The sequence below is a fragment of the Lissotriton helveticus genome, chromosome 1_1 (genome assembly GCF_964261635.1).
Source record: "Lissotriton helveticus chromosome 1_1, aLisHel1.1, whole genome shotgun sequence".
NCBI lineage: Eukaryota > Metazoa > Chordata > Amphibia > Caudata > Salamandridae > Lissotriton > Lissotriton helveticus.
Window position 1 is genome coordinate 845,251,368 of NC_136057.1, and position 12,399 is coordinate 845,263,766.

Consider the following 12,399-nt stretch of genomic DNA (forward strand, 5'->3'; position numbering starts at 1 on the left):
GTTGACAATGTAAGCCAGTGGCACCAACGCCGAACCACCTTGCTCAAACGCCATCCAGTGTTCCTAGGTTATGGCTGCTAATTTGCACCAGAGGGCTCCAAAGGTGGTACATGTTAAGGGCTCTGGCCTAGTGAGCCACATGGGAACTCTACGGATTAGCATTCACTCCTGTTGGCATCAAGGTCACAACACTCAGTTTTTTCATTTTAATAGCATATGCAGCTTTTATCACAGTCCTCTTTCATATATTATATTCTCCTTTAAGTTTAAGCTTGAAAATGTTCTTTCGCCAAAGTTAATTCCATCACACTTAAAGAGGAGAAAATCCACAAAAACAACAGAGAAATATTTATGTTCTCAGTTAATATTTTCAGTTAATCCGAGTCTTACCCTCATGTGGTGCTATTACATAATGGCTTCCACCAATATAGTCTCCAGCAATTCCTAACTGGTTAGGATCTGTTGTTGAACCGTCGCCATCCATCTGGTAAAAAACACAGAAACAATCTCATGAAAAAAATGCAAAGAAAGAGTTAAACAACAGCCAGACTAGTTGGCTGATTACACTGTTGAATACATAATCTTATTGTTTTCACTTACGTCTCCTTTTCCTTTTTTTAAATTTTGAAATAGAACCCCTCAGCATGCAGCACCATCATACTATGACAGCATGCCTTGAAACGCTACCATACGATGTTGTATTCATAAATACAATTCAAAACACAGTTGCCAATGATCTCAACACATGAAACAATTGCTGCTAACCAACCAACAATGTATGCCTATCTCAAAAAGATCTTACAAGGTCACCAGTTTAAACCTTACTTATCACTAGGATTTCAGGCTTAGACACTTATCCCCCAGCTTTTAGGTATCACTTCTGCAAAACGAGGACTCATTTCTGATCTTATCATGTATGTTTACTACTGTTAAGCATGTCTTTTTCAGTCTCATACTGTAAGCCCCAATTCTTTTAGTAGTCTTTCACTACAAAATGCGGCCTCTGGTGCTACTTGTATTCCCTTTAGTCTTTGTATCCATCACAGTCTCTTTCCCCTCTTCATATTTGTGCATACATTATTCTTGAGTTTCTCAATAGATAAGACAGGTCAAGCCAGGTTCTTTTTGATGTCAATACTTGGGCTCACTTGAAGCAGTCTTCGTCCTCCCGAAAATCTAGCCTTAGAACTGATTCCAATTCTTGAGATAAGAATTTACAAGGGAGGGAAACATGCAATCTCCGACATATATACTGGCCAGAGAGACACCACCATAGATAAGGTACACTGACACTTTATTTTTGCCTAAATATAAGAGTTTTACTTTTTAAGAGTGCAGCAATACTTCAAAAAATTTTAGTTCTCCGTTTTTTTTCATTTAAAATTCTGGAACTGAACTAGTAATTAGGGCCCATTAGTCTAGAAAATAGAGGGTGCACACTTAAGTAATATCACTCCACTATGAATGACATGCTGCTAGATTTTTCAAACTGTTCAAACCAATGACAAAAAGACATCTTGTGCTACCCTCAAGCATTCAAAGGACTCAACAAATAACCACCAAGGTTTGTCTAGACTGAAGTATACAAAGAAGTGGTGGATGAAATGCTTAGTGGGACTGGTATGCCAGACGGGGGTCAGTGCAATATGGATCCCGTGAAATGTGCCACTGGAATTCGGCTATACCAGACTGATAAGCCCTAATAACTGCAAAACGGGTCTTGGGTTCTTGTGTTCCAGTTCAGGGAGGACCTCGCCTGGCAATTCAGGGTGGACTGTTCCCACTGTAGCAGGGTCACAAATGATTTGCATATGGCTAGGTCCAAACAGAGGTGGCATGGTTTGCAAAATAATAATGGACTGCGATGCGGCCTGAGTAATTACCAGTAGGTCAGATTAATTCCAGCATTCCATCCATCACTTTTTTGTATACTTAAGTCTGGATCAGAGACATATACATCATAGACGCTATGAGCAGCAGCATCTACAGAAATAATTAAGGATCCAAATCAGTCCACAGCTGAATTGGCAATACCTAATGGAATTTAACAACAAGCGAAATCAGACCCTCACAGGTTTAGCAGTAGACACATTCACTTCAATAGTGTTTTTTTTTAAAAACATGGTCGAATCAGAAATGCTTTATCCTATATGAAGTTTGAAATCTCAAGTTACAGCCACATTATCAACTTTTGAAAAATGCAACAATAGCCTGCGATACCAGTCGTGTACTTAGCTGGTAGGGCACGTGTTACACTTTATTTTAATTTTAAATAGAGGCAGAATAAACGATACAGACACCTTTATCTAAACACTACGGTATTTCTATCAATATGGTCAATAATGACCCATACAATCCATAGAGTTAAAGTTGGATCCGCAATAAATGCAAAATGCAGTCGGGACCCTGATACCTCTAAACTTAAACAAGAGTCAAAAACGAGGCAGGACACTCCTATGTCTCAACCTAAGACTAGTAAATTAAGAGGTGGTCTAAGAGCTAGACAGCCGGCGTTGTAACCTTGGGGGCTGGATTCAAATCCCACTTTGTGTGCCACGGAAGGGAGCAGAGCTTTTTGCCTCGGTCCTCACCAATCCAGTCCATGTTGTGAGTAGCAACACATGTAATAAAACTCTTCTCTCCCCAGTAACCCTCAATTAAGGTTACTGCCGAATTATGAAATAGGTTTCTTCCTTTTTTTGCACAAATTGTAGATGCATTGCACTTTGTTTAATCAAATGTTTTAAACAACATTATTACCACCTTGTGAACTATACAATATCAAACCTGAACGATCCCATTCTGCTTAACTTTTGTTTGTTTTTTAAGATCCCAGAATCAACTCATAGCAGTAAATAAGTATATGGCCTTTTAGATCGCTCTTACAGACATTTTGTAGCTGTCTAAAACCAACTGTGCAAAGTACGAATACTGATAGTGGCTTTTGGGTTAGCACATTGATTACAGCGGATTGGCTTTCTTACCAATCTCATTTGCTTCAAATCTTATTCAATGTTTTTCATTCCTCTTCTTGTGTTTGTCCTTCTCCTGCAGAATAGCTTCTTTGCCATCCTTTTAACTGGATGACTTGTATCTCTCTTGAGTCCAGATCAGGAAACTGCATTTTCCTTTTTCTTTCAAGAACTCTCTTGCTTTATTGCCGGAGTACTGTTTCTCCCCTCAAGTACACACACTCCTGCGATCTCCATGCTGCTCCCCACCTAAACTGGTCTATTGCTTCTCTCAGGCCTTCCCAACAAGCTTGGCTTCTTTGTCTTTTTATTATTTATTTAAACAACCTCCATCACTCCTCCTCCACTTGCATATCCCACTGCTAGGTGTTTACTTGACCCCATGCCCACTCCACCATTGGCCCTTTCCCTCCCTCGTAAAGCTCTTTTAAAATAAAATAAAAATGCAAAAGTGCTTTGACGCCCTTTTTAGGTCTCGCCTACGCAGCGCACATGCGCTGCATAGGAGACCTTCAGCCGTCGTTCTGCTCTTTTTCGAAGCACATAACCTTGCTTGTGGCAGCATCCAGCTTGCGGGAGGGAGCAGGAGCGCTCCACAAGCACGAGTATGTGCTTCAAAAAAGAGCAGGCTGCGCGCACACGCACGCACCACTCCCGGGCTCGCTCTCTCTCGCCCCATTGACCAATGTCTGCTTTAGTAACATTGTAAACAGAAGTGCGACGCTTAGTGCGAAGCTTAAACACTGTATTCCCAAGCGAGATCATGACACAACATTAATAGCATATGCCAGGAATGTCCATAACTCTGTTGCATTCCTGAGGAGAAACTGAGCCTGTCCAGCCCTTTGCTTCTGCGCCTGTCCCCCACCCCCCACCCCCAGGGGGCAGCCTGTCTGCTCCCAGCGGGTGACTTGTGCTCCCACCAGTGCAGCCCTAAGTAAGCGCAAAGATGGGTTTATAGGAGTGAGCTAAGGAAGGTTTTTTTTCCCCAAGGTTCTTCTGATTCACGTTTGTCCTATTACAGTATACACTACGCACGCCATGCTTTGGCATTACTCATGGGCTCATCGCATCAAGTTACCCATTAATATCTGAGGTTCCTTAATAGTATCATCTGCATTCAGCAGTCTCTCACAACCGGATCTTCATTCCTTCTACCATTTATCAGCCTGTTGTTCCTGGTTCCTCTGTTCCCTCCTGGGGTGCTTCTAGGATCATCACCTCGCCTGTGTTACCCCCGTTGGAGATATTTTGCTCAGATTGGGCTGGGTACACTTCCTTTCATTGGCAATCATATGAGCCTCTCATATAATGCTGCCTGCTTTAGCCATCTCTTCCACTTATTTTTGAGGTCTGTCTTTTCTTCCAGTGCCAGAGTTTTTATTTGTTTCACTTTTCTAAGCAGTTGCCAGACATCCTTTTGTGTGATTCACAATCTGGGCGTGCACCTGATTGCCTTTGTAGTTTGATGTAAAGGGCTGTTGCTACAGATCTTTACACCCTTGTTCATAATGTCTGCCCTACTCAGTCCGATTGTCTCTATTATTGGACCTGAAGTGTCAAATATTGCTTTCAAGGGTGTTATATGCCAAAGGTTAACTGCATGCACATCGTATGTGTACTAAGACCCCACGCAATGCTGTGCAGCAAGCAGAGTTGTTGCACTGTGTTGTGTGAAAGGGAGAGAACACAACAGCAACATATCTACCAAGATTAAAAAATAAACAAATAAACAAGCATTGGAATAGCCAATATGTCGCGCCTTTGGGACCTTATAAGTGTTTAGCCATGAAACAGTTGATGTTGTTGCACCAAGGATATTGTGCTGGATAACTAAACACTTATAAAGTCCCAAAGGCGAGAGCTATTGGCTATGCCAACGCTTGTTATCATTTAGTCCCCCAAAATTAGCGTTTACCACCTTGGAAAGGTAAATTAAAATGGTGAACGAGTGGTGACGCATGCATGCGTCAACACGGTGGGAAAGCCTTTGAGTCATGATACATGCATTCTCATGAGTGATGTTCAGATGTACGCTTATACATCATTGCGTTTTTTTTCCTTCTTTTTGCGGATGCTGTGGAGTATCGCCAAGAAAGCACTGACAATGCCAGTACATCTGTATTCCCAAAGCCGAAAAGAGAGACCTATAGGCTTTTACCTTTTGGACAGACTTTACGCCTAGACTTAACAAATATGAGCAAAATCATTTGACACTCCTAATGATGCCCAAGGGATATTTACCAAATGGATTGTCACTCCTCAAAGTGGATGTGTGTTTGAATATTCACAGATCTTACATCAAGTCATTGCTTTCTGTACCAAACCCTATATTCACTCTTTGTACATGTATATATATATCACTTTGCTCAAAAACAATGGAATAAGCACAGCACAAACAATTAAGCACTACATCATACTCACTGTTTTAGATTTGTATATTCTTCAAGTATTGTTTCTCTTTATTGTGATTCATGCATATTTTATTAGTTATTTTGTGAATTATATTTCATTACAACATTATTTAAGTTGGTAAACAGCATTCTCGAGGATGTTATGCAATTAATCAGGGGCAACTCCTCCGTTTTGGCGGAGGTGCGTTGCCCCCACCTTCTGCGAGAGCAGCAGGCACACAACAATAAAATGGTAATACCATTTTATTATATGTGATAGGCTCACACTGTTAAAGCGCGAGGGCAGGGGGCGGGGCTGATCAGTGCAATTGCACTATCACTTCAGCCCCCTGCCAGGGTGCATGTCGAATTGGCTGCCTGCCTACAGCCGGCCAATCTGACCTGCGCACTTCAGAGCCTGCAATACCAGGGCTGAGAAACAGCAGAGAGATTGTAGCTGCAGGCCCTCAGCCTCAAAATGAGCGCTGGGTTAGCAGGCTCCAACCAATCCTGGACCTGAGATTGGTTGGTTTTGTGTTGTACAAGGGAGCGTCATCATCTCTCATGACATTAATGTCAACTCCTACGACACACAGATCATTCTTTCTCTCACCTACAAGACTCCCAGTAACAGGATCACAGCGCAATGCAATAGAAATCGCCCACTGGATGAAGGCCAAATGTCTGCAGCTGAACAACATGACCGAATCTGTAATCTTCTGGAAGAGCACTGCACAGTAGGGCTCCACTTGGTGGCCAACAGAGCTAGGACCTATACCCACCCCCAAGCCAAGAGCTCGGGATTGTCATCGAAAGCAAACTCAACACGAACACCCAAGTCAATCCTGTTACCGCTTCATGCTTCCATATCCTGAAGATGCTGCAGAAGATTTTCAAATGACTCCCAATTATCAATCGAATAACCGACACAAATGACCTTGTCACAAGCAAGCTCAACTACGGGAACACCCTCTATGCTGGAATGAACAAAAGAATTCACCCTGAAGCTGCAGACCATTCAGAACTTGGTGGCCAGAATAACTCAACCTCTCACACTGCCATCACATTACACCACACCTTAAAGAGCTTCACTAGCTCTCTATACACAAATGAGCACAATTTAAACTCCTCACTCACACTTTCAAGGCACTACGTAGCAATGGCCCAGCATACCTCAACAATTGCATCTGCTTTCTCAAACCTCCCAGATGCATCGGCTCATCTGGACTCCCATTTGTACACATCCCACGTGCGTTTACAACGCTGTTGTTCCCGCACGTGGCTTTACATCGCAAGTCGTTTCTACGACTTGCGCTAGGTGGCATGCAACACCAGGGAATGTGTTGGATTTTAAGTCCAACACATTCTCTACTGTTGTGCTAACTGGAGTAGGAATAGTAATTTATAACATTCCTAAGTCCAGTGCACCATCTAGCGCAATTCGTAGAAACCACTTGCGATGTAAAGCCAAGCGTGGTAACAACGTGGTTGTTGTAACGACCACGTTGTAACCTACTGTATGGTATTTGCTTGCGGTGTGATATACATTCATCCCACGCATATGGAAAACTAGATCTGGCGGTCCTGCATTTTTCTATATCGCCTCTAAAGGGTGGAACGAACTATCACTACACAAGAACCTTCTCCTTACTTCTTGAATTATGCAAGAAGTTGAAGACCAAGATTTTTGCGTAGTCCCACTAGGCCCTAGGTTTAGCTAGACTTACACCTCTTCAGCGCAAGGATAACATCCTGAGTGCGCTATAAAACAAAGCAACAACCATGGAACAAAACTTGGATGCATCTGGAGGTCAACCCATCCCCTTAAAAAAGGTGAATGCTCTAAAGGGAGAATAGCATATAGCTCACTGAAATGCTTTACGAGGATGATGGCAAGTAACTATGTCCTCCAGCAAAGAAGAAACTTGCACTTTCTGTTATAATGAAAAATGACACACCAAAAAAAATGTCAGCCTGTGAAGTCGCTGTGGTTACTGGTTGACTGGGGTGTTAGCCATGGTCAACCAACAACCACAATTCTAGTCACGGAAAGGCACAAGCAAAACCCAAATTAACCTGTGCTCAACCCCCTGGTAGCTAGGCACAGAGCAGCCACACAATTTAGAGGCAATGTATAAAGTATTTGTGCAACACTTCAAACAGTAAAACAGTGAAAACATCCCACAATGAGATCCCACAACAAATTAGAAAAAGAGAGCAAAATGTTAGAAATATATTAAGACCAAAACGACAAAAATCAAGTCAGTAGAACCGGAGTTATGAATTTTTTAAGAATAAACTGTAAAATAACACCTAAAAGCGTAACGCGCCAAATGCGGCTGAATCATAGTGAAACATTCAGACTGACTGCAATGGAGCATGGATCGGATACAGCCCCAGATAAGTCCCGCTGAAATTTTACCTTCTCTGGTTTTGTGCAGAGAGTCCCGTTCATGTGGAAGAGGGTTGCAGGGAGCAAGGACAGCGTTACAGGAGGTGGTCAGTGCAAAGAGCAGGCCGGGGGTCGCGGACGAGTGGGCTGGAGCTTTACAGTGGCCGTCCTCCACAGCAATCAATGCTTATTGTGTGAAGAAATGGGCTGGAGGCTCACGTTGATTTTCGGGTCAAGCAGCCCCACAGTTCTTGCGTGAACGGGACCTTTTTCCGTTGTGTGGAACACAAAAACTTGATTACGAGAGCCACACCAAGGGGCCAGGGCCTGTGAGGCACCACTTGGGGGGTCAGGAACTCACTGAAGCCAGATCGCAGAACTGTTTGGGAGCCATTTATGTCCTTGGGGCTTAGATTAGGAGGCCAGCAGACTATTCCTTTGAATAATGTGGGGTCCTAGGTTGAAGCTGCAGTTACAGGTTCAGTTCTTGTTCCCCAAGCAAGAGGGCAGCAGTTCCTGTAGATCAGCAGTCTGGCAGAATGGCAGTCCTTGTAGCAGCACAGCAGTCGCCCTTCCTGGAAGAGTATCCACAGGTCCTGAAGTGTTATGAAGTGGTGGTGTCTAAGGTCCTTGCTTTATACACAGTTGGAACTCTGAAGTGGGTCAAGCTTTTAGAGGTATGCCTTTGAAATGTATAGATGCCCTGCCTTCTCTGCCCTGGCTCCAGACTAACTATATGGGGTATGCAGCCCTGTGAGACTTGGCATCTTTGGCGTGGTTTACCCGGACTTTTTGCCTCTACCTCCTGTATTTTTGATGATGTGCTGGATTTCGTTTTTACTGGCTCAGATGCTTTGGGCACTTTGCCACTGCTGATCGTTGTCAAAGTGCAAGTGCTCCCTGTATAAATTGTTGTTACAATTGGTTCTCCCGGATTGGCATATTCGATTTACTGTTAAATTCCTAATACAGTGCATTGAAGTGTGCCAGGGCCTGTAAATCAAATACTACTAGTGGGCCTGAAGGATTGATTGTCCCACCCACATGAGTAGCCCTGAAAAGATATCTTAGACCTGCCACTGCAGTGTCTGCGCACAGTTTTTAACTGCCTTGTTGAGTTGGCAAGTGCAACCACTTGCCAGGACCTACCCTTCCCGTTTTTATTCGTAACACTCCTATGGTAGCCCACTTTTAGAAAGTAGGTATTTTCTTCTTTAACCATTCGATGTGCCTCTGCCCATTTGTGTATTGACAGTCTGGTTTATGGGTGACATGGGCTGGGAATGTGATTTCACTTAAGATAGCCACTTGGGGGGTTGAGGTGGGCCTAACCCTTCCTGGATGACTCAGAACTGAGCTGAATGGTGCTTGGCTGCATTTAGAGTGGTGGCAGATTTCCTTATTTATTTATTTTATTTATTTTGAAAGTTTTATATAGCGCGAACAAGATCTTTGCAGATATCAGAGCGCTTTACAGACGAAAAGAACAACGTGTGAGCAAATAGTATTGGGCTGGGGAAGGTACATGTGGGAGCATAGACCACCAGATACATCAATAATGATACAAGTACAAATACAAGTACAAATAATTGATAGCGTAAACACTCAGGCAGGTCATCAACACGAGTCATGCAAAAATGCAAAAAAGGTCAGTAAAACTGAATGATGCAGCGTCTGTAAATAACATCCCCAGTAATAATTCAAGTGTATTTCGCCATGAGGATAGCTTTTACTTCTTTCTTAAAAAGTATGGTAGAGGAGATGAGCCTGATTTCAGGGGGGAGTGAGTTCCAGATCCTGGGTGCCATTCCAGAGAAGGAGCGTTTATACGTTTTTTCCTTACGGAATCTTTGGGGCTTTAGCAGGAGATTGTTTGTGCCTCTAGTGATTCTAGAGCCTCCGGAAATCGACAGCTTTTGGGCGAGGTATCCGGGTGAACTCAGGTGGACAGCCTTGTGCGTGATGCAGGCGATTTTCAGATGAATTCTGGCTTCAAAAGGTAGCCAGTTCAGGGCTCTCAGGTCAGGGGAAATGTGTGAGTGTTTTCTTGATCCGGTGATGAGTCTCGCTGCAGCGTTTAGAGAAGCTCTTATGGGTGCCGTGGTAGTTAGGGGGAGACCGCAGAGGGCGATGCTGCCGTAATCTATTCGAGGGATGACTAAAGCTTGTACCGCAGTTTGGAAATCTTTGGCTGGAAGGAAGGGTTTGAGTTTCCTTAAGGTATTGATCTGGTAGTTCGCCCCTTTGGTTGCTTTGTTGATGTGCTCCTGCATGTTGAGGTTGGTGTCAAGTGTTATGCCTAGAGATTTTGCTGAGTCTACAATGGTGGGATGAACATTGAGTGCGGTTAAGTGTTTAAGCCAGATTTGAGTGGTAGTGATCTTCGCAGGAGGTGAGATCAAGAGGAACTCTGTTTTAAGAGCATTGAGCTTGAGATGATTAGCGGCCAACCATGCTTGGGTGCTTCTGATCGTTGAATTCAAGAGCATAATGTCTTTGGGTGATTGTACTTTGAGATAAAGTTGGGTGTCATCGGCCTACATGTGGAATTGAACATTGGATGCTTGTAGCAAGGTGGCGAGAGGTTCCATGACTAGGTTAAACAAAGTTGGGGATAGGGAGGATCCTTGTGGGACGCCTAGCGATACCGGTATTGGAGAAGACATCAAGTTATTACTCTTGAATTTCTGCGTTCTGTTGTGTAGAAAGGACGGGAACCACTTGAGCACAGTTCCAGATATACCCATTCTTGTGTTTAATAGATCGAGTAGGTTCTCATGTTTGACGGTGTCGAATGCAGAGGAGAGATCTAGAAGGATAAGGAGGCAGGTATCGTTTTGATCTAGGATTTGGAGGGCGTCGTCAATTATGTGTATCATAATTTCTGTGAGTTTCTGTGCTGTAGTCCGCTCTGAAGCCTGATTGATGAGTGTTGAGTAGATCAAACTGATTAATGTGATTAGTCAATTGGGTTTGTGCGCATTTTTCCAGTAGTTTGGCAAGAGTCTTAATATTGGTAATGGGACGGTAATTATTTAGATCTGAGGGGTCGGCTGTAAGTTTCTTTAGTAGAGGTGTGACTTGTCCAACTTTGAGGGAGTCGGGAATGGTCCCTTGTTGAAGAGAGCTGTTGATGATTTTAGTCCAAAGTGGGAGGAGCGACGGGGTAAGGTCTTTGACAGCGTTGGCAGGAAGGGGGTCCGAGAGGTGATTGGCTGGTTTCACAGTGCTGAGCAGTCTACCAATTTCTTCTTCCGAGTAGGTGGCAAAGGATGACCATGTAGCATTGTTTTTTGGTTCAGCGGGTGCTGTGCAGAGCGGTTTGGGATAGAGACTTACGTCAATGAGGAGATCGATCTTTATGTTGTCTGTTTTTTGGATAAAGAAAGAGGCGAAGTCTTCACAGGAGGGTGCTTCACCCAGAGTACTGAGTGGTTGGGGTTGATCCTTGGATTGCGTTCTGATTAGCTCAAACAGCTTTCTCGGACGATTTTTGGCTTGGTCAAGCTGACGGCTGAAGAAATCTGATTGTGTGCGTTTTATTTTCCTGAAGTAGGCATTTCTCTTTTTCTTCAGCGTTTTTAGGTGCAGTGCGGAGGGAGCTGATCTCCAGGTGCGCTCTGCCATACGCATGGCCCGTCTATCGTCGTTGAGACTCCCGTTGTACCAAGGATTGGACTTTTTTGTGGATGCTCTTTTTAGCTGCATATTGCAGCTTCATTAACTAAAGAGGTCATAGCGTTGAGATAGTGATCTGTCAAGGCTTGGACATCCGCAACGCCAGTGGGAGGGAGTAATATATTGCAGCTGTTGGGGGTAGAGAGTTTGGGTTGAGTTTTTTCAAGTCTCTTTTCCAGACTTTGGGTTTGAATGTCTTGTTTGAGCTTGAAGAGGGTGGTGGGTGAGGAGTGACTGGAATGCGAGCGAAGTAGTTGTTTGATGATGTGAATGTCTTCTTTGAGCTGGAGGAGGGAGGCCATAACGTGGTCTGGTGTGGGATTTGTGTTGGTGATGGGTATTGGAGGGTTGGGGGAGGATGACATAGAATGGAGGAGGGTATTGGTGGTAGGTGGAGAGTGCATAGTGGAGGATGGGCGTAAGTTAGTTGTGATGGGGGTGCATGTAGGGTAATGGGAGGTGAGAATCGGGGGGGGGGGAGTGTCATTGTATGTGGTTCTTTTTTGCGGAGGCGGAGTTGAATTGATAGTGGCGTGCTCAGAGTGATTAGTTAATGTGTGGAAGTGGGGGCTTCGAGTTGGGGGGGATAAAGGGTGGGGATTGTCTGTGTGCGTGTCGGTCTGGTGCTGAACTCGGTTGGGCAGATTGTGGGTGGAAGCTGTGTTGTCATGGGTGAAAAGAATGGGAATGTGGGCTGGTGACAGGGGGGAGGGGGTACGGTTGGTGTATATGGGTGACAGATCTATGTCTGTGTTTGAGGGGTGTGAGGTATCTACCGTACGTGGGTGTATGTCTAAGGTGCTGATGGTAGAGGAGAGGTGCATGTCCATTTGGGGCTGAGGTATGCTAGGGGCATAGTAGTTGGGGGTTGTGGTGTCAGGGGAGAGAGGAGTGTGAGTGGTATGAATGGAGGTCAGGGTGTTGGTGGGACGGGAGGGGGTGCGGCTGGTGTATGTCGGGGTGA

At 44.3% G+C, this 12,399-nt stretch overlaps 1 protein-coding gene across 1 annotated transcript in view; it reads right to left on the reverse strand.

Moving 5' to 3' along the window:
* NFYB (nuclear transcription factor Y subunit beta) overlaps nucleotides 1-12,399 on the reverse strand; it is a 147,918-nt gene that overhangs the window by 89,918 nt on the left and 45,601 nt on the right. Inside the window, exon 2 of the mRNA XM_078674988.1 lies at nucleotides 391-484. Coding sequence (XP_078531114.1) covers nucleotides 391-484 — 94 coding nt within the window. The remainder of the gene's footprint in view (nucleotides 1-390; nucleotides 485-12,399) is intronic.